General features: G+C 56.2%; 11 protein-coding genes across 11 annotated transcripts; 5 read left to right on the top strand and 6 right to left on the bottom strand.

Moving 5' to 3' along the window:
• Nucleotides 1-92: 92 nt before the first annotated feature.
• On the bottom strand, nt 93-1,625 carry CCMA1212_004226 (uncharacterized protein; the record flags this gene model as incomplete). The annotated part of the gene is made up of 3 exons (XM_073701541.1): nt 93-194; nt 257-306; nt 362-1,625. The coding sequence occupies 3 exons, from the start codon at nt 1,623-1,625 to the stop codon at nt 93-95; spliced, it is 1,416 nt and encodes a 471-aa protein (XP_073559897.1).
• Nucleotides 1,626-2,132: 507 nt separating this feature from the next.
• Nucleotides 2,133-3,606, bottom strand: CCMA1212_004227 (uncharacterized protein; the record flags this gene model as incomplete). The annotated part of the gene is made up of 2 exons (XM_073701542.1): nt 2,133-3,287; nt 3,355-3,606. The coding sequence occupies 2 exons, from the start codon at nt 3,604-3,606 to the stop codon at nt 2,133-2,135; spliced, it is 1,407 nt and encodes a 468-aa protein (XP_073559898.1).
• Nucleotides 3,607-4,290: 684 nt separating this feature from the next.
• CCMA1212_004228 (uncharacterized protein) lies at nt 4,291-4,923 on the top strand (the record flags this gene model as incomplete). The annotated part of the gene is made up of 3 exons (XM_073701543.1): nt 4,291-4,491; nt 4,580-4,714; nt 4,783-4,923. The coding sequence occupies 3 exons, from the start codon at nt 4,291-4,293 to the stop codon at nt 4,921-4,923; spliced, it is 477 nt and encodes a 158-aa protein (XP_073559890.1).
• A 709-nt stretch (nt 4,924-5,632) lies between these two features.
• On the bottom strand, nt 5,633-6,297 carry CCMA1212_004229 (Phosphatidylglycerol/phosphatidylinositol transfer protein; the record flags this gene model as incomplete). The annotated part of the gene is made up of 3 exons (XM_073701544.1): nt 5,633-5,755; nt 5,814-6,039; nt 6,092-6,297. The coding sequence occupies 3 exons, from the start codon at nt 6,295-6,297 to the stop codon at nt 5,633-5,635; spliced, it is 555 nt and encodes a 184-aa protein (XP_073559891.1).
• Nucleotides 6,298-11,699: 5,402 nt separating this feature from the next.
• Nucleotides 11,700-14,492, top strand: CCMA1212_004230 (SET domain-containing protein 3; the record flags this gene model as incomplete). The annotated part of the gene is made up of 1 exon (XM_073701545.1): nt 11,700-14,492. The coding sequence occupies one exon, from the start codon at nt 11,700-11,702 to the stop codon at nt 14,490-14,492; it is 2,793 nt and encodes a 930-aa protein (XP_073559499.1).
• A 1,202-nt stretch (nt 14,493-15,694) lies between these two features.
• CCMA1212_004231 (uncharacterized protein) lies at nt 15,695-17,291 on the top strand (the record flags this gene model as incomplete). Its single annotated transcript, XM_073701546.1, has 2 exons — nt 15,695-16,717; nt 16,863-17,291. 2 exons carry the CDS (start codon nt 15,695-15,697, stop codon nt 17,289-17,291), a joined length of 1,452 nt encoding a protein of 483 aa, XP_073559498.1.
• Nucleotides 15,734-17,300, bottom strand: CCMA1212_004232 (UDP-N-acetylglucosamine-dolichyl-phosphate N-acetylglucosaminephosphotransferase; the record flags this gene model as incomplete). The annotated part of the gene is made up of 2 exons (XM_073701547.1): nt 15,734-16,729; nt 16,839-17,300. 2 exons carry the CDS (start codon nt 17,298-17,300, stop codon nt 15,734-15,736), a joined length of 1,458 nt encoding a protein of 485 aa, XP_073559497.1.
• An 892-nt stretch (nt 17,301-18,192) lies between these two features.
• CCMA1212_004233 (Kyphoscoliosis peptidase) lies at nt 18,193-20,217 on the bottom strand (the record flags this gene model as incomplete). The annotated part of the gene is made up of 1 exon (XM_073701548.1): nt 18,193-20,217. One exon carries the CDS (start codon nt 20,215-20,217, stop codon nt 18,193-18,195), a length of 2,025 nt encoding a protein of 674 aa, XP_073559496.1.
• Nucleotides 20,218-21,835: 1,618 nt separating this feature from the next.
• CCMA1212_004234 (uncharacterized protein) lies at nt 21,836-22,069 on the top strand (the record flags this gene model as incomplete). The annotated part of the gene is made up of 1 exon (XM_073701549.1): nt 21,836-22,069. One exon carries the CDS (start codon nt 21,836-21,838, stop codon nt 22,067-22,069), a length of 234 nt encoding a protein of 77 aa, XP_073559503.1.
• A 531-nt stretch (nt 22,070-22,600) lies between these two features.
• CCMA1212_004235 (uncharacterized protein) lies at nt 22,601-22,954 on the bottom strand (the record flags this gene model as incomplete). Its single annotated transcript, XM_073701550.1, has 1 exon — nt 22,601-22,954. The coding sequence occupies one exon, from the start codon at nt 22,952-22,954 to the stop codon at nt 22,601-22,603; it is 354 nt and encodes a 117-aa protein (XP_073559502.1).
• Nucleotides 22,854-26,140, top strand: CCMA1212_004236 (uncharacterized protein; the record flags this gene model as incomplete). The annotated part of the gene is made up of 4 exons (XM_073701551.1): nt 22,854-22,961; nt 23,071-23,402; nt 23,493-25,614; nt 25,670-26,140. 4 exons carry the CDS (start codon nt 22,854-22,856, stop codon nt 26,138-26,140), a joined length of 3,033 nt encoding a protein of 1,010 aa, XP_073559501.1.
• Nucleotides 26,141-26,260: the final 120 nt, after the last annotated feature.

Genomic DNA, 26,260 nt, shown 5'->3' on the forward strand with positions numbered 1-26,260 from the left:
AAGTCCTCATCTCGGGTTGACTGTCAGGCGTCGAATTCTTTTGTGAGGCCACAGTGTCAAGGCCAGACCGACCTCCGTGGAGCTCCTAGGTTCTAAGAGGCGGGTTTGCCAGGCTCTGCCGACGAGGGGTCCGGATGACGGTCGAAGTAGACGAGCTGCGGGTGGTAGAGACGCTGGCCTCTGGTGATGAGGCTCTATGATGGTCAGATGCCTCTGTTGCGAGGGGTTTGTCATGAGGAGGAGTGATACCAAGCACCGGCTCGCCAGTGGTGACGCCTGGAGGGCGTTGAGCATGAGACGGTCTTCCTATCAACTGAGGTTAACTGATGAAAAGCAATGACAAAAGAACCAGGAAACTCACGGGAGCTTGGGGATGCACTCTTCAAAGACTGAGCAATGGGGCTCAAGTCCGGCTCCTGCAACGACGACCATTCGCCGCGTCTCTTCCACCTGACGGCCTTGCCCAGGTCTCTCGCCTTCTGCTTCCCCTTTAGTGACCTGGAAAGACTGGCGTCACCACCCCTGACACGCTCATCCTGACCAGGCGAGCCTTTCGGCCTGTGGTGTCTGTTGTGCTTCCATATATCTCGCCAAGTGCTCACAACGCTGTGGACAGTCTCCTGATGGCTGATTATGCTTCCAGCGCTGCTGTCGGTGGGACTCAAAACATCCGGCTCTCCGGTATGGGGATTGACGCCCTGCACGCCGAGATAGTCGCCGCTCTCCTTTAAGCTCTGCCGCTGAAGCCGCCGAGCCTTGCTCCTGGCCCGGAGCACGTCATGTGAGAGAGGCTGTTTCCCTTTTGCCGCAGACTTTGCACCTGTGCCTAGGCTGCTCGGTTCAGGGGGCATGTTACCTCCTGACAATTCGCCGCCTTCGTCATCGCCATTGTCCCTCTGCAAAACCCCTCCCAGGTTCGTGACGGAGAAGTCATCCTCTGAACCCTCCTGCGGACTCCGCCTCCAGCTCCCAGGTAGCAGCTTGCCAACCGGCGACGACGGGAATCTCAAACCCGAGGACACAACACGCCGTTGCTGCTTCTGCTCCTGCGGCGGCGTCTTCGGCGGCCTGTCCTCCGAAAGATCCTTCGGCACGTTCCAACGCGTAATGTGGCTCGAGTCCACCGAGACATCCCCCACGCTGTACTGGCTATCCGTCATGCGCCGTCGAGGCCGCGTCTTGCCTTCCTTCTCCATCTGCTCCCAATACCCCTGCCCTCTGCTTGTGCCGCCTCGTTCCGGCCGCTGGCTCGGCAGCATGTTCTTCACCCATCCTCCCAAGGAGACGGAGCGCCGAGGCTCCGTCGGTGCTCTCGTGAGAGGCTGCGGCTGCTTCTCCTTTTGCTTCTGCTGCTTCTTGGTTGCGGGTGAGGATGCCTGGGGCGTGGATATGGTCCGTCGAGGGGCGGCGTCTGAGACCTTGGGCGGTAGGAAATACGACATCTTGCCGTTGATGAAGTGCAACGCGAGAACCGCGAGAATCGTCAGTGAGAATAGAGATACCGGCCGTCTCCAAAAACAGGTACCGATGAAGAATCGATGCGGGATCGCCGCGGAGGGCCCATCGCTCCTCGACCACGGCCGAATGAAGACGAGGGCAGTAAAGATGTATCGCGTGAGCATCATTGTGCAAAGTCCGAAGCGAATTTAGGTGGTGGTTGAAGTCCATACACCTTCCGAGCCAAAGAATGAGCCTCGGCAACCGGTTCATGCAACAAAACAACCCATCGTGCTTGCAAAATCTAACCCCCTTCCATTTCCAGGGGCAAGAACGCGTCGCCATTGAACCAAATTACCAACTCAATTCATCTGTGTTGTCCGTGCTAGTTGAAACTCAAAGTTGTCGATGGCAAATCCCACCATGCTTTCCCCTGAGAGACGAAGAACAATGCATTATCACATACAAGTGAGGTCGTCCTCCTCGTTCTTCATATAATGGTTCCCATAACCTGGCCCCTGAATAGATCCACATACAAACACAAACCCCAACGCCGAAAATATGCTTTACTATACTTCAATCCAAAGACAGACATTGCCGCCCTCAAGTTCGATAATACACTGTGCCGTAGGATATGGCGGTCCGTGGCGTCGAAGATACCATGTCTGATCGAATGCTGGCCAGCAGGGAGTAGGCTACCACCTAATAGACCTGTCTTGCTGTGTCCCCCTATTCGGCGTCGTGCTTGAATAGGGGTTTGATACGCCTCTGCCGTTGATGCTCGATAGTCGATGCGAATCGGCGTTCTTGGTAGGGCTACCAGGCTGTGCCAAATGCCTCTGCTGCTCCAGCGCCGCCATCTCTCGCGAGTTTCGGGGTGAGGCTGCTCCGTCAAACGTGCCGAGGCCGATGGACTTCTTGAGAGGTGAATTTTGATGACTGTATATGCCCATGTTACCCCCGAAATTGGTGGCGTTTGCGGACGTAGCTGAGAGTGGCGCAGGGGCCGCCACTGCAGCTGGGGCTGGGGTTGGAGTCGACATCTGATCGGCTATCATGTGCTGTCGGAAAGTCGAAGTAGAGCGAGGTTGGTCCAGAGTGGTGGGAGTGGATTCCGAGTGCCCAGGAACTGTTGAGCCAAACGTCTGCGGTCTCATGGCGTTGACACGGCTAGTAAACGGGGTTGCAAAAGAGCCGGCATGAGAAGTGGCTCGCGTAGCGTAAGACTTCCTGATCAAGGTGGTCGGTGTGCCAATCTCAACGAATCCACGACCCTTGGCAGAGTGCTCGGCTGCAAACTGGGTCCCCACATCTCGAACGACTGGGTGAATGCGTGGATGGACAAACTTGGTATTGTACTCGTTCATGACCTCTTTTTGAATGATGGCGTTGTCCTTTGCCTGCTGCGCAAACAGCGAAGAGAGGAACAGCATCTGTCCGGAGAGCACCACCTGCAGAACGATGGTGTTGAAGACGGTCACACTAGGCTGGGGATCCAGCGGCTCCAGCGGCAGGAACATGAGGTACGCCAGAAGGTGCCCCGGGCTGAACAAGCAAACGAGCCGAAGAGAGATGGGCAGAGGGTCCCATACAGCGAGTTCCCACACATCTCGCTTCTTATCGGGATGTGCTCGCGACTCGGCGGAATTCGACGCGATCTTGTCCGTGAGATATCGCAGCGGCGAGGATGTCGTCGTGGGGGATGATTGAAGCTGGACTCTTCGCGCAGAGGGCGTCGACGGCGCTTGCTCGATGTTTGCCTCGAAGAGTCGGTATTTGCGGGTTCGCGTCATTGCGTAAGCCGCGTTGACGAAAGAGAAGAGTACGAGGCCCCAAACGATCGGAAAAGTCTTTCAAGAGAGCAGAGAGCGTTAGTTGATCAAGCGCGACGATATGCGATCGCTCTTCACAACTTACCACGTAGGAAAGCAGTCCGGAGTTGGCCTCGTCGCCAAAGATGTCGCCGTCCGACCACTCCGACGACGCCCCGGAGTTGGCGCGCGCGACCAGAAAGACGAGATTCATGCCCAAGCCGAGCTGCGTGCCCACCAGCTTCGAGTCCCAGTCCCTCGTCTCCAGCTCCTCCGAGAGCCACAACAGAAAGTCCATGGGATTCAGCATCGACGTGATGCGCTCCCAGAGCGACCGCCGCCGCACGAGTCGAGGCATCTTGACACGGGCAGATTCGGAGAACGTCTCGCGCTGCTGTTCAATCACAGGCGACAGAGACACTGGTATCTGAACGCACCGTGAGTTCGAGAAAAGGAAAAGAACGGCCACTGGTCGGTGGTTGCAGAGGAAGAAGGACAAAGAAAGAACTGGCGGCGAAATGTTTACTTTGGATGAGCTCTTGTGGAATTTCCGCCTGGAGTCTAGCGCCGTTGTTTGCTGCAAACCGCAAGGGCGGTGACATCTGACGGGTACATTGTTGCCGGGTATCCCGGCTGTATCACGGGAGTTCGTCATGGTGATTGACAGTGAGGTAGAAGAAGAGCCAGTCTATATTGCATGCAAACCGATCCAACGCTGCATATATTGAAGAAAGTAGTATTTCACATGTTAGATATGAGGCTGAAGTTCGTCTCAGCTGTATCTAGACGAATTATAGCCCCAAGAAGCCATACCCCGACCCAGCCAAGGACAGCAAATGCAGTCATCGGCTCTACTTGTGCTCTCCGGCAATACCTCACCCCAAAGTACCCTCTCCCAGCTCCCTCACCACTGCAACTCAGCGCGGGGCCACTCGGCGACAGAAGCACCTAAACCTCTAGCGGTACCAGGCTGAAGCTGCAGACCTTCCATCTCTCCCCATCTTCATACACACAGCAACCCCCAATTGTCCGGTCGTTCGCGATGTCTTCTCAGGCAGACTACAAGGACCGGGAGTTTCTCGCCGTCATCGGCGACGAGGCAAGCCATTCTCCCTCCCAAGGCACAAGCCGCGCGCCTACTCAATTATTAAGAGATGTGTTTCGCATCCGTCGTCATCGCCATGCTGACGCAGTTCCATTGGCACAGGACTCTGTAACGGGCCTCTTGCTGGCAGGCATCGGCGTAGGTTCCACCCCGATGATCAATCAGAGACTTCCATCCCGACGATTCGTGTAGCTGTAGCTGTTCTCTTCTCACACCGGTTCAACAGCACATCACCACCGGCGCCGAGGCTCAGAAGAACTTCCTCGTGGTCGACAGCAAGACGGAGACCACAGCCATCGAATCCGCCTTCGACAGCTTCACCGAGAGAAAAGACATTGGCATTGTCTTGATAAACCAGCATGTCAGCTTGCCCAGACCGCCTTAAGCTTGACGCCTGTGGTTGATACAACATACTGATGAGAATGATAGATCGCCGACCGGATACGGCATCGAGTCGATTCCTACACCGCCGCCTTCCCCACCGTCCTCGAAATCCCAAGCAAAGACCATCCTTACGATCCCGAGAAGGACAGCGTGCTGAGACGGGTGCGCCGTCTGTTTGGAGAGTGATCATTTCGTGTGGTATGCAGAGTCTAGATCATAAGGAGAATAGGTCATGCGTGGAGCGAGCATCAAAGGAGGATTGCGATAACAACAACAGATATAGAGCCTTAATTCATGATATTCCATTTCAAAGGCTCCAAAAGGTTGTTTGACAGACGTCTATACACCTGATTGCCAACAGCTAGACCTCCGAGGCATTACAGCTGTCTGATATGTCGGTAAACAAGGTCCAAGGTCCAGAAGGATAAGAGCCAAAGTGTCCGCACTGGTCAGCCAAGAAGCCAACCGGCAAGGTTTTAACGGGTATCCAAAGTACCAAGGATCAATCAACAATCATGTATGAAGATGGATTGGGAATGATTTGCAAGCACTCACAGCACTTGGCAACCCTAATCAGATTTCAGGGCAAGTCACTGAGAATGCAACAGGCAAGTATATCAGATACAGTTTCACAGCACAGGTTTATAAAGGCCTCTCATAAGTAACGCACGCAATCTCTAGAGGTAGCAAACAAGAGCGCCGCAGTAATGTGCCGAAGAACCGAACTGGATGTCATCACCCTAGGAGAACACAATAACTCGCCGAGAGCAGAAAACGCAGCCGTAGAATGCCATTAACAAAAGCACAACCATCAAAGGAAGTTCCAAAACATGAGCCGGATCGTCTCCATCATTGCAATTTTACCATAATCCCATCCCGTAGCATGACGCTTAAATTACAATTCCTCGGGGTTCTGGAAGGAAGCCAGACCCGGTCGGGGGAAGTTGACAGTCGCCTTCAGGCAGGTGATCTGCTCGTCATCCTCGGAGTAGACATCGGCAAAGACGTTGTAGGTTCCCTATCAATATGTGTAAGCAAACACCTCATCGTTCTCGAGACTGGAAACGGAGCCTTACCGGAGGAATGGCAGTGGGCAGGTCGACACTCTTTGTGATGGTCATCTGACCCTTTTCAAGGGGGCAAGAAAGATCGACGTTGCCCAGCTGCTCGCACAGGTCTGCAGTCGTAGAGAGCAGTTGAATCAGGCCGTACTTGACGGTCACCTTGACGTACGCGCCCTTTGTGATGGTCTTCTTGACGTCGCCGGTCGCCGTGATGAGAAGCGTCGCACCACTATCGATGCTGTTAGTTCAAGTCGAGCGATATTGAGATGGTCGTCGGTGCAGATTCTTACGGCTTGGGAGGATTGGGAGCAAGATCGACTTTCTGGATTTCAATAAGATCATTCGCGCGGTTGCCGTCGCAGAATTCGATGGGGTTCTCTCCAGGGACCTTGAGGCCGGCGTTGAGCGCTGAGGCCGAGTCTCCCCAGATGGCGAGGGCCGTGGCCGGAGCGGCGAGGCAGGCGGCTAGGTAGGCGACGGTGGTAGAGAAACGCATCGTTACGATTGATGGTACGGTTGAAGGCCTGGGCGAGGATACGGGCAGAGGAGAGATGGCGATGAATCAGGAGCCGGACGAGATGTCGCTTTTTGTCACGACGAAGGCAAAGCTGGCTGAGGCAACAGATGATAGAGCAGGATAGAGTAGAGGTGAGGTGAGGCTGGCGCTGCTTCCCGACGACTGGCTCAGGGAATGCGGCAGGTACCTGGGCGTGTACATGTACAGTGACGGCAGCACCGCAAATCATGGCAGTGACTGGCTCAGCGTCACGGGACGTCCTGCTGCCGTGCTGCGTCTGTTGCGGTGGTTGGATGCGTCATGAGACCAGTTTGGCGCCGTCATTGGCCGGATAGCCAGGACATGGATCCACTTCAATGGCGCAAAAGATAACGCTGGACAGCGCTGATACTCCCTGCATGCGCTCAACCGGGTACAGGTACTTTGGCTGCGCGGGCAGAACGGACTGAATGGTGCGGAGAACGCGGTGCCTGCACAAAGGCAGCAAAGCTTGGGAAGTACTCGTACAGACTCCTGTTAGTGGCGCTGGCTTGGGGCGCCGCTTTTTCACCTTGGGAAGGCGCGGTTGGGAAATGGATTGCGCTGGATTGAATCGCCATCGCAGTTGCTTCATGCGTTTCCCCAATGACTGTAACGGTCGCCTGGTCTCTTGACTAAGCCGAGTCAAGCGAAGATATGACGCTTACTTGCTGCATTTCTCTGGCTTGCTCTTACCTACGAAACACCGAGGAAAGTGAGAAGCGATCTACTGTATCTGCCTCACCGTCTCTTTCCCTCATTTCGCCCGCAGCACGGCGTTTGCATGAGGCGTTTGACAAGCGAAGGGAGCCTGCGCTGATTGGCTGCCGCGGCTGCTGCCTCAGGCACCTACTCCCTAGGCAACAAGGGTGGGCAAGAGCACGCACGGGCCATGCCTCGCTGTATAAAATCATCTCCTGCCGGCCGGCATTTTCAAACTTCTTTTCTTTCTTTTCCTTTCTTCATACTTACCTTGTTTCAGTGTCCCGAGCTCAAGAATTCGGGACACTAGTGCGGGAGGCCTGCATTGCACATCGCGGAGTCATCCTGCGCTCAATTGTCCTTCGGGGCCATTGGAGGCGTAATTTTTGATCTAATCACTTTTGCTTTCATTGTGACCGCAGGCTTGCCTGTGGCACGAGGAAGGCGGAACGCGGAGGAGCGGGAGAGGCTTTGATTGTTGAGTGCGCAGAAATATTGGGACCCGGTATGATGTTCGTCAAGGATCGGCTGTGAAGGCGCACACGGAGAAGGATAACCGTCATCAACCCAGGTCTTGTGGTATGGAGTACTGCACATTGCAATCTTGCTGTAGACCTTGAAAGAAAGAATTCGTGTACGAGCTTGTACCTCGGTTGTGCCAGTGCTACAGTAGAACAATCAAAATGAAGGCATGCAACCAAACTGCTGTGCGCCGAATTTGCCGTCTGGCGCGTCATCAGGGGTGAAGAGGGCAATCTCGCAATCTCGCAATCTCACGTCCAGCAGCATAAGAAACTACACGACGCAGACACGCTGAGAAACAAAACAAAAAAAAAAAACAAAAAAAAAAAGAAAAGAAACACAAGGCCGTATGCATGCTCTGCAAGGTGCTGAAACCTCGAGCAACCAAGGTTTTGACTGGGCAAAACCCGTAGCATCAGCTTGCGCTGCCCGCCTCATTGGTCAGATTGTTTCCCAGTCCGCCGCCCCCGGTTCGCCAACCGAAGCCTGGAGCGACGCGATTGGCGCGCCGCGCAAGAGCACCGGTAGCATCGCGCGCTGCTTGTGAGACGTGGCCAATCAAGGCCCGGCGTCCATGAGACTGGCAGGGTCCTGGTAATGGCGAGCGCAAGGCTTGCGCTAGATAGAGGCGGTTTCTGGCGAATGGGGGTGGCCGTGGTGTTTTTCCTAGTGCAGGCATGTTCCCCGCTTGGAAAGGGAAGCACAGTGGTTTCTGGCTGGTGCGAAAGTGAGGCGCGTGCTAGAGCCATTACGAGTACGAAGATGGCGCGAGTGTTGGTTGCCCGGGTGGGTTTCCGTAATCCTATTCTTTGGTGTGTGAATAGACACAGATGTTCGCTTCTAGAAGACCTCTAATGGTGCGACATCGTCGTCATTACCAATCATTCCATTGATCAGGTTTGTAATACTAGGTACGAAGCAACATCATATCAGAGAAGTGGTGAACGAATGCTTAATTTGTCAACCTCGGTATCCTGCTGAGAACGGAATACGGACGAGCTGGGTTTCCGTTGTCCATCGCGAGCAGTCCCGCCTGAATGTACAGGTACACAGCAACAGGCACTTGCCAGAACGCTGGTCGCAAGCGCAGAGACCTTGGACTCACAGCCTGGCACTCAAACTGGAAGTGCTCCCAACAGCTGGCACCAAACCTTGGAAGAGAAATGCAGCCAAATGGATCATCTGCTGATACTGTCATCTTTCGCTTTTTCTCACATCCGACAAGTCCACTCTTCCAACTTTATCCTGCGCCAGCGTCCTAATTGATTAGGTAGGTAGGTAGGTAGGTCAATTTCCCGCCTCATATTGATTGGGTAGATGTACATTGCTCATTCAAGGTCTTAGAATTCGCACCAACCTTCTCGCTGCAACCACACCACGCACAGTACGAAGTGCTGTCCAAACGACGAATCTCGGAGCGCGGAAGCTTGTTCGAGGCAGATGCCGAATGAAAAATTCCGTCTCAACAGAACAGGTGAGGTGTGGCTGGTTCGCTCAGCATTCGCTCATCGGTGACGCCACTGGACGGACTGCTCTATTTCGGTCGGTGCATGTGCCTGGATTACAGTGAGCGGGCGCTAAGGCAGAGCACCTCAGCGCAAGGTGTGCTCCTTGTGAATTTGCGCTGCAAGAAACAAACTGCCTTCGGCTGAATCACGATGAATGGGTTGTGGTGAAAACTTGCATTCCAGGTTCGCTGCCAGGCTGCTCTCACTTCATTACCCCGTTGACCAGAAAGACAGAGGCCAGAGCCAGAATCGAACAAACGAACAAAGAACAGGGCCATCAGAAAACTAGACCGCCTACCTCATTCATTCTGCCCTCGCACCCAGCCTCGATTTTTTTCTCGCTTGCTCTGCCTTGTCGTTTCCCGCCCCTTCAGTCGCATGCAGCTTGCCCAAGACGCCCGAGGCACAATGGCCCTTTCCAGCAGCACCGGCAGGCTTCTCTCGCCGAGCGGCGGCTGAATCCTGCTGCTACAAACCATCGGCGGTGCCTTGAAAAGCATACCCATCTCCTTCCGACATGCCAGAGGGAACAGCACGAGAGGCTGCTGGCCTTGTCCAGCCGGAGATGTCTGGTGAGCCGCCTCTCCTTCTCTCCTCTCCTCTGATCGTCGTGTGCCCGCGAGGTTATCCATGCGCCCATCTCCTGTCTCAAGTAATCTGTTCCGGCCCCCCTTGGAACCCAAGCACTCATCCATACACACTCTCAACGCCGCATCACACTCACAGCCTGCCATACCTAGTACATACATCCATAGCTGACTTGACCTCCTCCAACCGCAGCGTCGTCAGAGGCTCTCGCATTACCCACCCCCGATTTACCCACCCCAAACCTGCTCCAGACCGCACTCGCATCTACACGCGCATACATGCCTGCACACACTCATTTTTCTCTTTCTTCTCTTCGCATGTGCTGCCTCATCCCCTCTCTCGCGCACCCGTCTACCAGCTCCCCATCGTCTGCCCTCGCCGGCCTTTTCCCGCTGGCATGCGTCACCCTCGTCCGCCAGCCTCGGTACATGCTCCTTTGTACCCGGCCAGCCTGATGAGGGAGGGCCAGCCGCACTGCATCTCTGCAGCCTGAAGAAGCCGGATGCCTCAGGCAGCAGCCTGCGTCGCGAACCACAGCTGCGAAGCACCCCGTCACTACATACGCACCCCCCGTCTCGCCCAGTCCTCGCCCGCACCCAGCCACGGCGGACCGGTACCAGCGCGGATACGTTCGCCCGCCGCGAGGATCGAGTACCTGTACAAGGCGCTCGCCGCTCCGTGCGGGCACAGGGCGCAGCACCCGGTACCGGTACTCGCACACCCACGGCCCATCCATGCACCGACACTAAGACGCTTCCCACCGCCCATCCGCCGTTGGGCTTAGCGCCTGTGGCCTCTGTCGCCTGGCGCTGAGATGAGTGTCCGTCTGCAGAGTTGGATGCAACGGCTGATGTGGGTTTCTGCGGACGAGAGCCAGAGCGAGGGCGATGGTGCTGCCGCTGCTGCTGCTGCTGCGACTAACTGCTGGGCTGGGCTGCTAGTGCGACTGCGGCTAGCACTCGCACGCACTAACTGACCCTGTACTGTACTGTACTGTACAGTGCAGTTCAGTGCTTCGAGACCCGGGGCGACTGAGGGCTGCTGCCACTGCTGGTTATCCCGTAGTGCCGTCCTCGTACGAAGGGGTCCCTCCGCTCGGCTTCTCTGCCCTTCTGCCCTCTGCCCGCTCTGGACGCTCTCTTCTGCTTGCTGCTACGGAGTACACTACTAGGTACGAAGTACTACTGGGACCCGGATCCTCGACGCCGGATTGGACTGGACTTGGCCTTGGCCGGCGACGCTGCACGATTGGACACCCTGGCCGGTACGTACCTCGAGGGTGCCGCCGCACTTCGTCTCGCGCTGCAGGCAAAGACAGACACCCTCTAGTCTCTGTTGTCGCTCCTCCCATTTCTCCTCCTCCATCATCCCCCCGTTGCCGGTCCCGTTGACGAATCCCTTGCCCTCGAGAGCCCGATCAATCACGACCGCCCGTCGAGACCAGCCGCTGCCGCATCGCCTCTGCCTCGAGCCTCTCCTCCTATTTCTTTTTTTACGGCCGCTTTTCCCCCTTCCGCATCCCACTCTCGCAGCCCGGCCTGGCCACCAAGTTCCTCGACCAACAATCCAGTCGCCTCCCGCCCGCTCGTGTTCGAGTTTTCCACGACCGAGGCGAGAAACATTTCACGCCCTTCAGTGTCCAACCATCGCCCTCGACGCGTATGAAACCCCCCCATCGTCGTGCTCGTGATCCTCGCCGTCTCTCTCGCTCGTCTTTCGCCAATTTTGTTGATTTTTCCCTCTTCCCTTGACTGACGCCTCGACGGCCAGGCCTCTCCGACCTTTGAGTCAATCCCAGAGCCAACGACTCACGACGCTCAAGGTGCCTTGACGCCGCCTGCCGCTTGCTCACGACTCGACCGCGCCATCGTTTCCCCCCCCTGCGTATGACGCGGCTGGTCGCGATTCTCGGCTGCTCGACGCTTCAGTCCACCCGTCTGGCGCGCGTCCTGGCCGGCGCCGTCATGCCCTCAAGACCGCGACTATAATCAATCCACGCATCCCTTGCGACGTCGACTACTCAGCGTGGTCCTCCTTTGGACTATGACAGACAAGCCAGCCTCGCTGTCGACGCAAGCCGCAGTTTCCACCCAGGTCAACCACATCGCGCCCGCGGGCTTAACCGGCCCCGACGATGTCGCCCACAAGATGGAGGCGCCAGAGGAAGAGCCGTACACCATCAAGTGTATCTGCAATTTCTCCGACGACGACGGCAACACGATATACTGCGAGACATGCGACACATGGCAGCACATTGATTGCTTCTACCCCGAGAACCGGGAAGAGGCCATCAGAGAGGACTTTTCTCACTCCTGTGCTGACTGCAAGCCCCGACCGCTGAATCGCCAAAAGGCGATTGAGCGCACGTTGCGGCTGAGGTCTTCCATCGTGGAGCCCGAGAGCATCGATAAGAAAGCCAAGCGACCCCCTTCCAAGAGCCATAAGAAGAAAACCAAGCCAAGTGATTTTCCTCTCAACGGAATACACGGGGCTGCAGAGGCTGGGAAGCACGGCCATAGTGGCGACCACCACCATCACCACCCTTCCAAGAAATCAAAAACCTCTCACCGGCCCTCCTTGTCCGTGAGCTCCCAGCCTTCGAAGCGAAGCCCTTCGTATGGGAACAACCGGGCGAATCACACGCACCCCCCGAGTCCCGCCACGACTCCTCCCGACTTGCCTGACGATTTCCAGATCCACCACTACTCCGAGGGCTTCTGCTCCATGTACAACGACGTGCCTGATACACGCACCAACAAGTTTGTCAGTCTGGCCATTCCCGGCGCCTTGATACGATGGGTAGAGTCGTCCTCTGCTCTGGAAAAGGAAGTCGGCCGAACGCCGTCGGAGGTCTTCCAAGAGGCCGTGCCTGCACTTGAGAGAAAGCGACCCAAGCTGGAGATCAAGGATGCCACCCAATCGCTGGACAATGGCACCACCCTGCGCTGGCGCTCTCTCAAGTCGACATCGCCGATTGAGAAGGACGTGCCTCTCATTGAGTTGAATGGCGAGATCGGCTTCCAAAAGGACTACTGCGCCGACACTGACAATCTATGGGCCGACCTCTCATCCCCCCTCCCATTCGTCTTCTTCCATCCTATCCTGCCGCTTTACATCGATACGCGCAAGGAGGGCTCCCTAGCCCGCTATGTCCGGAGGAGCTGCAAGCCCAATGCTCAATTGGACACGTTTCTAACGAACAAGTCGGAGTACCACTTTTGGCTCGTCAGCGACCGAGCCATTCCTCCCAGCGAGCAGATTACTCTTCCGTGGGATTTCCGCCTGGAGAAGAGCGTCTGCCAGCGCTGGCTGCACCTGCTGGGCCTCAGCGACGACGACGGCGCAGCGCAAGACGAGTTTGAGCTCGACGAGTCGGAGTACACGGCCATCTCCAACTGGATCGACCGGATACTGTCAGAGTATGGAGGCTGTGCGTGTGATCTGGATAATAACTGCGCCTTTGCACGTTTTCATCGACACTATCTGTACGGCAAGAGCCAATCACGCGGCAACAAGAAGCGGCCGCGCAAGACAAAAGCTCACACCATCTCGCCAAGCAGCACTGGCCATGCCACCAACAGTCGTGCGGCCAGCGAAGGTCACATCGACGACCGTGCCGAGGATCGTGCGAAGCGAGACGAGTCAGTGCCAGCGCGGAGCAAGCCCTCTAGCAGAGATCGGACCCCGCTGCGCCAGGGCTCCTTTGACCAACTAGGGATATTGACCGAGCCTACAGATCGTGACAAGCGCAAAGTAGCCATGGTTGAGGACTCTTTTCGGCGCATGGAGCAAGAGCAGCAGCAGCCGCCGAGGAAGAAGAAGAGGGTATCAGACGGGACAACGACGTCAGCATCCTCCAAATCAAAGTCACGAACCGGCTCTACGCCTCACATTGGCAGCTATGCCGATGCCAGCACCACTTCTCGGAGCAAATCTGGCTCGCCCGCTGGCTCAATATCGCCGAACCTCGCAAACCACACCAAGCCTGCGGCATCCCACCGAGCTTCGGCAGATGTACAATCACCGCCCAGGCAATCTTCAGCGCCACCGCGGTCTGCCTATCGTGACATGGGCATTCAGACGGATCCCGTCGACGACGAGTGGTTCAGCCAGCCGTTCGCTCTTCCTTGTCGCAAGAAGAGAATCATTTCGCTTTCGCAACGGCTGCTAAACAATCGGTTCAAAGCGCGCGCCGAGGTGGACTGCAAGCGACTGTCCGTTTCCACTTCCACACGGCCCTCGCCAGCGGACGCCATGGACGTTGATGCAGCGGAAGTCGATGAGAAATTCGACCTGCCAAAACCCGAAGCTGAAGTTCAGCAGCCGCCCTCTTCTCCTCCTCCTCCTCCTCCACCTTTTCCGCCGGAACAATACGGAGATTCGCAAGTACCCGACGCACTCCCTGCTCCTTCAGAAGCGCCCATTCCGTCGAGAGAAACGAGTTCGACCCTGGAGAAGCCCAAGGGGCTAGAGCTGCGGGTTCAGTTGCCCACCATACCTGCGCTCGATCCGACGACGGCCTCTACCCCATCTGCGACAGCGACCACGCCTCTGTCTGCGAGCAGTTCTACCGTGCAATCGGCAATCATCTCCAGCATCAGCTCAGCTGCCAACGGAGTAGTCGCGACCCCAAGCCCGATCAAGAAGAAACTGAGCTTGAGCGACTACACCAAGAGCAGAATGAACAAGGCAGCAGTAAAGCCGTCGCTGGGCCTCATATCCACAAAGCCCAGCCCAGCAGAGGCCGACGAGATCAAGGTGGAGAACGCATCGGAGTCGGCCACCACGGACAAGGCGGAGAGCGCAGTGACTCTCTCTACCAACAGTCATTCGTGAACGTCGGAAATGCTAGTGTTTTGTCTTCATACTCTCTCGGATCGCGTGTTCCACGTTCCAATACAGGGAAAAATTTGCTCCAAGGAGCAAAAATGCAAGGACGGAGTTTGTTGCACTTTCTTATACACGGCGAGTGGGCAATTCGGATGCTTGCCCCCTCCGTTTTCTTCCTTTCTTCTCTTCTCTTCTTTTTACTAGGCGTTTGGGGAAAAGGGCAGATGACTTGGGAAATGAAAGACGACATCTAATAAAGATGCCAAGCCACAATGTGGATTCAGGGAGCGGAAACGTGACGATGAGGCAATTTACAGTTCGGAATCTTTCACCTGGTTCGATACGGCTTGGAGCGAAACAAGGACAACCTTGGCAACCCAACGTTCCGGATATACAAAACTGGAGTATGATGGACACTCGGATCGGGGAACTCTGATGTTTGTTTTCTTTTCTCAAGAGGAGGGGCGTAACTTCAGGACACGGTTGATTTTTTTTTTCCCACCAACTCATCTTCAAAACCAGGTTTTTCACTCGGTGTCGTGAAGGGCTCCTGTGTACTTTTACCACTTGTTCAAACCCTTTCATGTGTTTTCCCTCTTTTATCATTACGAATTTTAACTGGACATTCGGGGGCCGATGGCATTGGGGGGAAGATGGGTTCAGGAGGGGTCAGTGGGAATCGTGTTTCTCTTTTGTTTTTCCCCGCCAACGAGTCCCTGGTTGGGGGGTGGATGGCATGATGAATGCTTGTGGCTTGGTTGTGGCGGGCTCGGATAGGTTTTGGGCTGAGATGACGATTCATGTGAAATTAATGGATCAAGATATCCAACGCTATAACTACCTTACTTTTTTTTATTTTTTTTTTTTTTTTTTTTTTTTTTTTTTTGCCCTTCTCGTCTGAAGAGATGTTTTTTGAACGGAAGCCTTGCTGTCGAGGAATCGAGTTCTTGTAGGGAGGTAGCAGGTAAAGCCGACAAAGCGTCATTGGACTTTCATGCAAGGTAGTCAAGAATGTCTAGAAGGTGGGAGCCTCACCACCAGTTGGCTCACGAAATACAGCCGGGAAAGACGAAGAAGGCAAAGAATCTTGACGGCCCTTTGCCATTTATTGTTCTTTATTTGATTCCTGAAACAAGTAGAATCAAATGTTCTGTAAGACTGAACTATGTACATCTGAAAATGTAGCTAGAGATCGCCAGAATCTAAGCATGTCGCTGAATTCATCGTGGAAAAGCATTCCATCACTTTTAATGCTGCCCCGTGCTGCCCCAATTGTCCTCCTTAAAGACGAGCAGCGCAAGCTTGTGCCTGACAAAGAGGCCAAAGAGGCCGACGGCGAGCTGCAGCAGGGTGACTTCCCACGCGAGGCGGTTCTCCTTGAGGGGCCCGCGCCAGACGAGCCAGAGGTTGAGCAGGGTGAGGTTTGTCGTCTCGACGAAGATGGTGGTGCCTTTGTCGGGATCGACCGCTGTGGTGGCGCGGAGGAGGCGCATCCGGTGGAGGAGGAGGAGGGCGCGGGCGACAAGCGGGTGCGGCTGGCGGTCGGGCGTCCAGGGGGTGACGGAGGGCTCGAGGAGGCCGGTGCGGGCGTTGAACTTTGGCAGGCGATGGCGCGGGCAGGGGATGAGGCCGAAGATTTGGGGCGTGGAGTAGAGGAAGTTGAAGAGCTGGGGCACGAGGAGGAGGCCGAGCGTCTTGGAGAAGTGGCCGAGGATGCCGACGACGGCGAAGACCATGCCGGAGAAGTAGCAGTAGGTGTCTCCGACGAAGACGCGGGCGGGGTACCAGTTGTGGCAGAGGAGGGCGCACGAGACGCCGATCCAGGGGAGGAGCAGGTAGAGCGAGAAGAGGTGGGAGTCGGTGGCCGGGTGCGGGTAGGGCGTGAAAAGGTAGAGGCAGTCGTTGAAGGCGATGAGCAGGGAGACGACGAGGCACTGGGAGACTTCGATGCCGTTGATGCCGGCGAGCATGTTGATGCTCTGCGGGCAGAACATGGCGACGCAGGCCATGTAGGCGTAGTAGAGGGGGCCGAGGTCGAAGAGCTCGCCGAGCAAAGGTTGGAGCGGCAGCGGGATGACGATGGAGGTGACGTCGAAGTCGACAAAGTAGACGACGAGGAGCGGGATGGAGGCGATGCCCGGGATCCACCACTTGTGGCGCCAGCGGATGTCGAAGAGGTCGTCGCCGATGCCGAGGAGGGCGATGGTCTGGAGGGAGATGATGGCGCCGAGGTAGGAGGCGAGCTATATATACATGATGAGCTTCTCGGTTGGGAATATCCACCGGGGAGAGAGGTGCTGCTGTGTTTCGGAGGCTGCGATGTGTATATCAACCGTCTTTGGTCCATCTCACCTTGTTGTGCGGAAACCGATGCAGGAAACGGCCCCCCTGATTCGCATACCGCTCCATCTCAACCACCACATCGCGATTCCCGCCTCCGCTCGTCGCCGCCACGATATCCTTGTAGAACGGAAACGGGATAAACACAATCACGGCGATGAGATAGACGGCGGCGCACACGGCGCCCATGCACTCGGGCAGCTCCGCGCCGTTGACTTTGCCGAGGTCGCGCCCGCGGAAGCCGGCCTTGATAAAGGTCGGGCCGAGCCAGCGGATCATGGCGTAGCAGAGCGAGAAGGCGGCGAGGGAGAGCGCGAGGGAGGCGATGAGGGGCTCGCCGTCGCCGCGGAGGGCGTTGAGGAGGATGGCGAGCGAGGCGGCGGAGAGGGAGGCCAGGCTGAGGGTTTCGGTGCGGGAGAGGCTGGTTGGGGAGGAGGAGGAGGAGGAGGCGTGGGAGGAGGTTGAGGGGGCCATTTTGGCGGAGGTTGGGGGAGGTCTGGAGAGGTTAGAGAGAGAATTATCGAGGAGGTTGCATTGTTCGTTGATGAGGCTTGTTTGTTTCGTTTGTTCGTTCGCTTGTTCGTTGGTTTGCGATTCGTAGGAGCTGGGAGCTTGGGTGCGAAACGAAGAGCTAGTCGCAATCGCAAAGGAACCAGACGAGAGAAGCGAACAATGCTTCAATCCTCCAGCCAGGATCCAGGCGCGCAATTGGAGCTCGACGCGCTATTCCATCGACAGAGAGAAGAGTCGCGATATGAGAATGGAGAGAAAGAATGGATATAGTAGTCAAGGGGGAGAGGTAAGAATTGAAGATGGAGAATCGCGTTTCTGCCACGTACTAGGAAAAAGTGACAAGCTCCAGATTGGGGAAATGCAGAAAGAGAAAAAGTGGCGTTTCGTCATTCAAGATGCAAGGGAGGGGTGTGCACGTGAAGGAATGGGCTGTTGAGGGAGGAGTGTGCATAGTGCTGTGGATACGTATCAGGGGCGTTGCACAGGGTGGGGTTGATGCATGGTCGGGGTGAATGTAGCGGAAGATATATGGAGGAGAATAGGCCGAGACGAGCGGGAGATGAAGAATACTGTAGACTATGCAGTGAATTACTTGTTGATCCGTATGAAAAGAGTTGTATTATTGCGTGAGAACGTCGAATGCTATAGGATGAGACTCACAAGGTGAGTAATAAGGTGTGATATCATCAGACAACATGTCATATCTTCAGATTCAGATACCATTACCAAGACGTTTCTCGTCTTCACTGTATTTGTCCATCGAGCAGGCTCGGTTTCAGTTACCAATAGCGCATATTCGTATATCAGAAAAGGGGTGACAAAGCTTCACCTCCTCGCAACTTGCTTGATCGCCTCAGACCAAATCCCACTTGGCGACCCCAGCCCAGGCCATGGCACAGCGCCCCTTCTTGGACAAAAAGTGCTGAGCCGTCACGCCCCGCGCGTCCTGTCCATCAAGAGACGTCAGCTGCAGCACCATGACCGACTGCCCCGGCGCACCAAGATCGCGCGCGTGAACGTCGGCCCAGTGCCAGTAGCCATCCGTCTCAATGGGAATCATGTCATCCTTGCGGCCGTCGAGGCCGTGGATTTGCAGCAGAAACAACGGCGGCTTCCCCCGGCCGTGTGTCTCCGACTTCCAGTGCTCGCACAGCTTGGAGAACTGGAATCGGACAACCTGCCCGGTGTGGACGGGGATCTGCTTCGACGCGGGCTCAATAGAGTCCTCGGCAATGCCCTCTTGGCCACAGTTGCCAAAGGCTTCCACCGGCTCGCCCTGGGAGCGTCCGATGATGTATTCCTCCCAAGTGACTGTGCGGCCGTCGTTGCGGAACTGATGCCTGGGGTCCGAAGGGAAATGGGTGGCGCCAAACCGCTCACTGCTGTTTGTAAATTGCACGGGGCTAAACTCCTTCTTGAACAAGTTGTTGGCTCCGCAGATGTGGCCAGCACCCCAACAGGCGTCGAGAAGCCTCCAGACGCCGCCGTCGACTCTGACGGCATTCCATGCATGGCCAGTGGGGTCAGGCGGCGGTGGTCTTTCGCCCTTTTTCAAAGCAGTGTAGCCGTATCCCTTTCCGTGACCGCCAACGACGACGCACTCCAAGCCGGCCCTGTTCGCGATGGCCTTGTACGTGTCCGCATAGCCCTGGCATACAGCGGCGCCGTATCGTATGGTTTCATCAGGCGTCCGGCCTTGAATGTCGCCGCTGAAGAAGGCTTGGGTATCATACATGATGTTGTGATGGAACCACGTGAAGATGGCTCTTGCCTTGTCGTTGTATGACGGAAAGGGGTCGCAGAGCACGCGGGCGAGATATCCAACAATGTCCTGCTGGGGCAGCCCTTGTCGGGGGTACTGGGCGGCCACACCGTCAGGGCCGCTCCAATCTCGGCACGTCCAGCAGTCATTAGATATCACTGGAGCAGGCGGTGTCTTGGAAGAAAAGGCCTGAATCTGGGCCGTGGACGGCCGGGAGGCCAGGGGAACCGGAGGAGGGGTGTCAGCGGCGTCGACCTTGGGTCTTGCTGGCATTCGGGGCGGGGCGTCATCAGCCGCTGCATCGATCTTGGGCCTCGTTGGCATTCGTGGAGGCTCCGTTCGAGTCCCGAATCCTCGAATCTGAACCGTCACAGGCTTTGGTACAGCCTCGGTGCTTGCCTGGGACTGGGGCCTAGCTGGCCTTGACGGCAATCTGGGGGGAAGATTGGGCCTAGCTGAATTGCTGGCCGTGACCCTTGCGGCGCTTTGTCTGGCAGCCTCCTCCCTCGCAGCAGCCTCCTCCTTGGCCTTGGCTTCTAGCTCTCGTCTCGTAGGCGGGAGAGGGGGTAAGCTGGCCATGTCACAGACTGGTGGCAGCTTGTGCACGACAGTCCCGTTGGACCCATTGCTCGTGGTCGAGGAGATTGTCTTGGTGAGAGACAAGGACGACATGGTAGACTGCATCGACGCCTCGGACGAAGCAGAGTTGCGCCGGCCCGAGGGCTTGGGGACGGTTATCGTTGATGTTCGTCGCGGTGGCAGCGCAGGCGACGCCTGGAAGGAGCCGGTCCGCGATGGCAACGGCGGCGGTGCTGAGGCATCTGGCGGGCTCACATTCTGCGTGTTCCGACGAGGCAGCGGCGGCGGCGCATCAGCATTCGCTCTGGCAGGTCTCGGGGGCTGCTGAGGTGCTGCTTCGCGGGTCGGGCCGTTGACCGTCACGACGGGGGCAGTCTGGCTTCGCGATTCGGCTGCGGGCCGTGCAGGGGGCGGAGGAGGAGGAGGCTTCTTGCGGGCAGCTTCAGGAGCGCCGACGCTGTTGAAGTTGTTTTGTTTCTTCAGGGCAGCGATCCTCTCCGCCAGCGTGTTGAACTGAGGTTCCTCTGTGTCGGCCATGGCGCTGTTGACAACGATTTCTCGCGTTGGAGTTTCTCCCTGTTCCAATTGGTTGTTTGGTTCCTCTTTCGCCGTGACAGCTCAAGCTGATGCTGAGTACCTTGAGTTCATGGGAGAGCCTGGTGGGAAAGATGGAATCTAGACGAGGTGGCCAGAAGCGAGCTCCGTTTCAGCAAGCAGAGCGAGCGAGCGGATGTCCAAGCTTGGAGTCGCAGATGCAACGCAAGACCAGTACCTGAAGAAATGATGCAAATGAAAAGAACAAGGACAAGCAAAAAAGCGAAAAGATGCTGCTTCTCTTCGTCCTCACCAGCTGTTATCCACGCATCATCAAAGAGCGACAAGGCGAAAAGGAGCGGTTATTTGCAACGGTGGACGAAAGCGGGAGGATCGAACTGTTGGAGATTTTAAAGCCACAGACGAGACGGACGGGCTATTTTTGTAGGATTCGGACCCCATTCTGCCTTTAGCTCGTCTGGAGTGCCAACTACTAACAGCTCCAAAGCGCCTGTTCTTGCTTTGCACAGCCCACTTCAATTGGTTCATGGGGTAAGGCATGTCACCGATACCTGGTGATGGTGCCGGTATCCGTGTCGAGCAAGGTATAAGTGGCCACTGTGAGAAGTAGCTGGTACGGGGAGGTGCATGGGGTTTCCAGTCTGCAGTGACCACCTGAATTTAGGCAGATGAGGGGAGGTTCTGATATTTGTCGACTGAAAATGGTAAACCCCGAATTATATCTGTGTCTTTTATTGCTTGCAGAACCGGCAAGCAGAAAAAAAGAGGAGGAGATGCTGATTCTTTGCGTCTTTTGGTTGGCAGATGGAGGGTCGCTATGGGGGGCGGCTAAAGCAGGGCGAGTGGCGCCATGTTCGGCTATTGCCTAACTGGGCTGCATTGCATTTTTGCTGGGGGATTCGGTCAAGATATATAAGATGTGGTGGATGGATGCCTGATGCCAGTATCGAAAGATTGAACTGCTATCGTTTTATATTGGCTGAGGTTATGTCTTTCGTGGAGTGCTGTTGAAAGAGTTGGACTCAACTGTAATCAATGCGTGTTTGTGCTGGGGGACAACGTAATATATCTGTACCCAGTTGTTGTGTGTGCTCATGCAGATGCGTCTACTCATACGGAACCAGGGCCATGTGCATATGACTCACTTCATGCAGGTCTGTCTTGGATAATGCAGTACCGATGGTAGACCATAAGATCAGCGAGCAGCATATATACCGACAAGCAAGTGTTTGATCTCTCTATAGCACGTCGATTAAAGACCATTGTTGTTGGTGCTCCCTTGGTCTGTTTGTGGATGACTGGCTCTCTCGTCAGTTCAGCCATTAATATTCTTCGAAATTCTCTTCAAGTTGTTACGTGGAATACAATGTAGCCAACATGAAGCCTTTTGAAAGATGGCTTACTGTACATGCAATGGCAGTCGGTTGATGACGGATGCATGCCTAGACTCAGGTACGCTAACATATATCTCATCCGATTTTCTCCTCTTCAGTGCTGACAACAACATCGTCACACAGAAGACGTAGATCCCCTCAATGATCCCATCTGATGACAACGTAAAGAGACCATCAGCGGACGCTTCTCAGAGGCATCACGATCAATGACCGATCCCAGCTTGTACCGGTACCTGCAGACTCCGCACCACCTCAAGGCCGTCGTCACCCTCAGCCGCTCCAGGTCCAACCTCGCCTCAGCCCCGCCGCCCAACCCCCGACTCGGGCTGCTGCCCCCCTCCCTCTTCCAGCGAAACCTCGACTCGGTAATACCACCTCGGTCTGACAAGTCCAAGTACGGGTACGTGAACACGTGCGCCTTCCCTGTCCTCCCCCGCTAACGAGCCCCCCCTCTGCCCCCATCAAGCGAGGCGCCAGCACACCACCCCCATAATTACAGGGCCAAACTCTCCCAAAATTAGCGCCAACCCGCCTAAACCATCGCCCTGTGGCCCATCCACCCCGCTGGACCGGCCCCTCTACCCGCCTGGCCCATCGTCATGTTTCGGGGCAAGTCCAAGTTCCAATTCTTCATCGCTTCAGGCTCCTCCACCCGCGCCCGCCTCCAGCCTGGATTCAGATTTGATCATCAATCATCCCGGACCCGAACAAACAACGACAACGCCTTCGAGTCTCGCCAAGCGCCGTCACGCACCTTTGTTTGACCCAATCGACGGCGTCTGGCAGACCGAATTACAACATCATCACTCTTCTTTTTCCCTCTTCTCCTCTTCTTCTGCGACCGCAGCCCGTCTTTTTCTCCTCCCCGATCCGACACTGACGTCGCGGCGCCAGCCATCGCATCAACACACTTAATCCGTATAGGTAGACCGGCATTACCACCGAGTATCGCTACCAGCATCGCGTCGGCGTCAATCCCCGATACCCGCCTGCGATCTTGCCGCCTTCTTGCGTCGCAACCCCTCCTCCGCCCTCGTAACGTGGCCTCCATCGCCACTCCGCGTCGGGCAGCCTTGTGCGATTTCGCAGGCAGGTCTCGCCGACCGTCCGGATATCCTCTCCTGGTGGCTCATCTCCATCGCTCCGCAGTGAGGAGCGCGCCTCGTCTTTCCCAGCGTCGCCCCTCTCGACTGCCTGCTGCCGCTCGCCTGGCGAATCCCAGCCATGGCCACGACAGATGCCGGCAACGAGGTGGTGACGCCCAGGTCTACCAGAAAGCCGCTCACGTTCGTCGACCTGCCCACGGAGACGCAGCGCGAAATCATCTCTCACGTATGAATCCCACGACTCCAATCCCACATGCCCGAGAAATTATCCGTTATGCCCAAGGCGCCTATGCTTACAATGTCCCCCGTTGGGCCGTCTTGTCCAGTGCTCCCAGAGCGACCTGATATGCCTTGCCCTCGTCTCGCGCCACTTCCACGAACTTGCCTCGGCCCAGCTGTACAGGAACTTCCACATCATCTTCCCCGACGATGACGACCTCAACTTCGACTCCCCCATCGATGGCCTGGCTGGCGGACTCGATACTTTCACCACCAGCAACTACGACTATGCGAAGCATCTGAGGGATCTGTCCATGGACACGCTCAGCGCTGGCATTAAGGGAGAGTGCTGTTACCAGTCCTATTTGTACAGTGCCAGTTGCGGAAAGTTCTTCAACACCCTTCTTCACCTCACACTGAAAAAGGCCAGGTCCCTCGAAGTTTTCCGGTGAGTTGCCATGCCTCCGGTTCCTCCCTCCGATGCGGAGCACTGTGCCGTTTTCTTGTGTCAGCGAGGCATGCTAATTCTCGGTGGTAGATGGAATATCCGGGTGGAGCTCAGCAGGCCTGTCTACCGCGAGCTGCACAGAATTGCATCCCTGAAGAAGCTGCATGTGCGGATGCAGGCAGGGGATTCGTACTATGTGCAACCGCCACCGCTGCCCGTCTCGATCGACCCTCACCCCCAGCCGGAGCCGGCGAACCACTGGGGAAGTATCCCGCCGCTCACCTTGCTGTCTCCTCAGCCGCCGGGGCCTGTGCCACCGGTGGTTAGCGGGCCCCCGCCTGCTCTGCTTCCGCCGTCGTACAAGTCGGCATCAAAGACCAAGGCCGGGAAGCGCGTGACTGGGGTCAAGGAACCCTCTACCTTTTCGGGCTTCAAGAACCTCCAGAGCCTGAGCGTCTTGGATATCGAGAATCTAGACATTGTGAGCGAGCTGAATGCCTGCATCCGGAACTCGAGCTCGACCCTGACCGAGCTGCAACTCTCCTTTTCGGATACTTTGGCGAATCGGGCGCGTAAGCAGCCACCTGATTCAGACGCAGACGATTCCGATGTCGACGACGAGTTCCAGGTGCTTCCCGCCTCGCAGCAGAATACCTCCGGCAGCGCCTTCGACAACAAAACAAATCGCGTACTCGAGGAGCGCAGACTTCAAGAATCAGTGCTTGCTCGGATCTTCCAGCCTTTCCCTCCGGAGCCCAAGGCGGAAAGCGACGAACCTAGCCAGGAGGCTGAACAGAAGGAGGAGCAGGGAGAGGCTCTGCCGACAGACGTCAGGGAAGCATTCATTGCATCGATTAAGAGCGTCTCGAGCAAACTCATGACCATCACGGGAGGATCTCCCGGTTCCACTGCCGCAGCGCAGGATATGCTTGATACCATAGCCAAGGCTGCTCGGCATTATGTAGAATCTGTGGAGACCTCGGCCCAGCCCAGCGGCCAGCCCAGTCTCGCAAACGAGAGCGGGACAAGCACAGCCGGTGGTGTCTCGTCCCAAGGCGAGTCGTCGGTGGCGGCAGTTGCCGCGGCTTTTTCGACCAACGCAGCTGGAGAAGGGTCCAACGCCAGGGCAAGCGAGGCAGCGTTGTCTGGCGCGGGTTCGACTAGCAAACTGACAAGGAGAAAAGACATCGAGACTGCTCCCGAAGATATCGACATTGCTCATATCGAAGCTGTTGATGATGTCTTTGGAGAGTCAGACGAGTCAAACTCGCCGGACAGCGCCGATGTCAGGGCCGTTGAAGGATATACCTCCGAGACGGACCCTTATCAGCCTGGTTCCTCCACCGGCTCTACCACTCCTACTCCTGCAGCTGAAGCGTCTGAAAAGGCGGCCAAGGCAACTGAGGCCCAAAATAGCCACACGGCTGAGATTGCTGGTCAATCCTCCGTGCCAAATGTCCACATTGAGAACCTTATGAGAAAACTCGGCTACTTCCGAGACCTGACTGAGGCCATGGGGAAGAAGATCAGCGATTTGCGTGCTGGGGGCTCAGCGTTGGACTACACGCAGATCAAGGACGCTGACGCCCAGCTCAGGGGCTTCAGTGCCATGGTAGCTGATGTCCAAAACGAAATCCAGGTCATTCAGGAGGAAATGGATGAAGCGGAGCGTCGGGCAGCAGGCAGCAACTCCAGCAGTATGAGAGATTATGTCCGTCGCACAAGAGGCTTGATGCTCACGTCTCTGAGCATCCACCTTGTCCCGGTCAAGGCCTCCGTGTTGTCCCAGACGATCAACCTATCATCTCTCAGACAGCTGACGCTCCTCAACGTTGGCGACCAAACCGCCATCTGGGCTTCTCTCACCAAGGCAAACAGAGTGCGGCCGCTGCCTTTGAGGAACATCTTCACCGACCATGTGACCAACCAGTTCCTCGCCTTTGCTTCCCAGCTCGAGGAGATACACGACCTCTTCCTGCTGGAGCGCAGTCCCAAGAGCAAGCCCGAGAGCACCGCGCTGCCAGGCTTCACCACCATGGACCAGATTCGCCGTCTCGTGCTCAAGAAGCACATTGGCAAGCTCAAGCGACTCATGATCAAGGACGAAGCCAGCAGCAGCCGCTGGGACTGCAACGAGAAGGCCATGATTCTCATCTGCACGCAAGGGCGCAACCTCGAAGAGTTGGCGCTGAGCATGAACATCCAGGCCGTGGTAAGTGACACCAGAACGTCAGTGTAAGCATCTTGGGGAAAGCTAACTTTTACAGCACATCTTCATGCAATACTTTTCGGGTCTCGTCAAACTCCGGGCCATCAACATCCTCCATTTCCGTAATAATGATACGTGTATCTGGGTTGTTCGAGAGGTTCTGAGGTTCATCGTGGACAACTTGTCCCACTACCCGGAGCTCAAGCTGGAGTGGATCGCCATGGAGGACGACCGCGTCGACCGCGTCATCCGGCCGTCCGACGAGCCCAACGACGCGCCCGACGAGCAAAGCAACGACAAACGAGCCAAGAGCAAGAGCAAAGGCAAGGCTCTGGCGACGGCCACCCCCGGCCTCCACAACGTGTTCCCGCCTCTGTCGCTAGACGGCCTGGACTCGGAAAGCGACAGTGATGACGAAACGCTCAACGGTGGGTCACGGCTTCGTTATAAGACGGTTGGACCGCTGCAGTTCTACGACGTTTGGGGAGTCAAGATATTCGAAAAGGAGATTCGCAGTGGGAGGCTGTGAAGGGGGGGGGGGGACCTTCCTTCGTATACTTCATTCTTTCTTTTTCACTGGAAATTCGGATTTCTGCTACCATGGGTCCTTCTTTTTTCTCTACAAGGTAATTTATTGTACATATCTCAG

Source organism: Trichoderma ghanense (genome assembly GCF_004382785.1).
Source record: "Trichoderma ghanense strain CCMA-1212 chromosome Unknown scaffold_4, whole genome shotgun sequence".
NCBI lineage: Eukaryota > Fungi > Ascomycota > Sordariomycetes > Hypocreales > Hypocreaceae > Trichoderma > Trichoderma ghanense.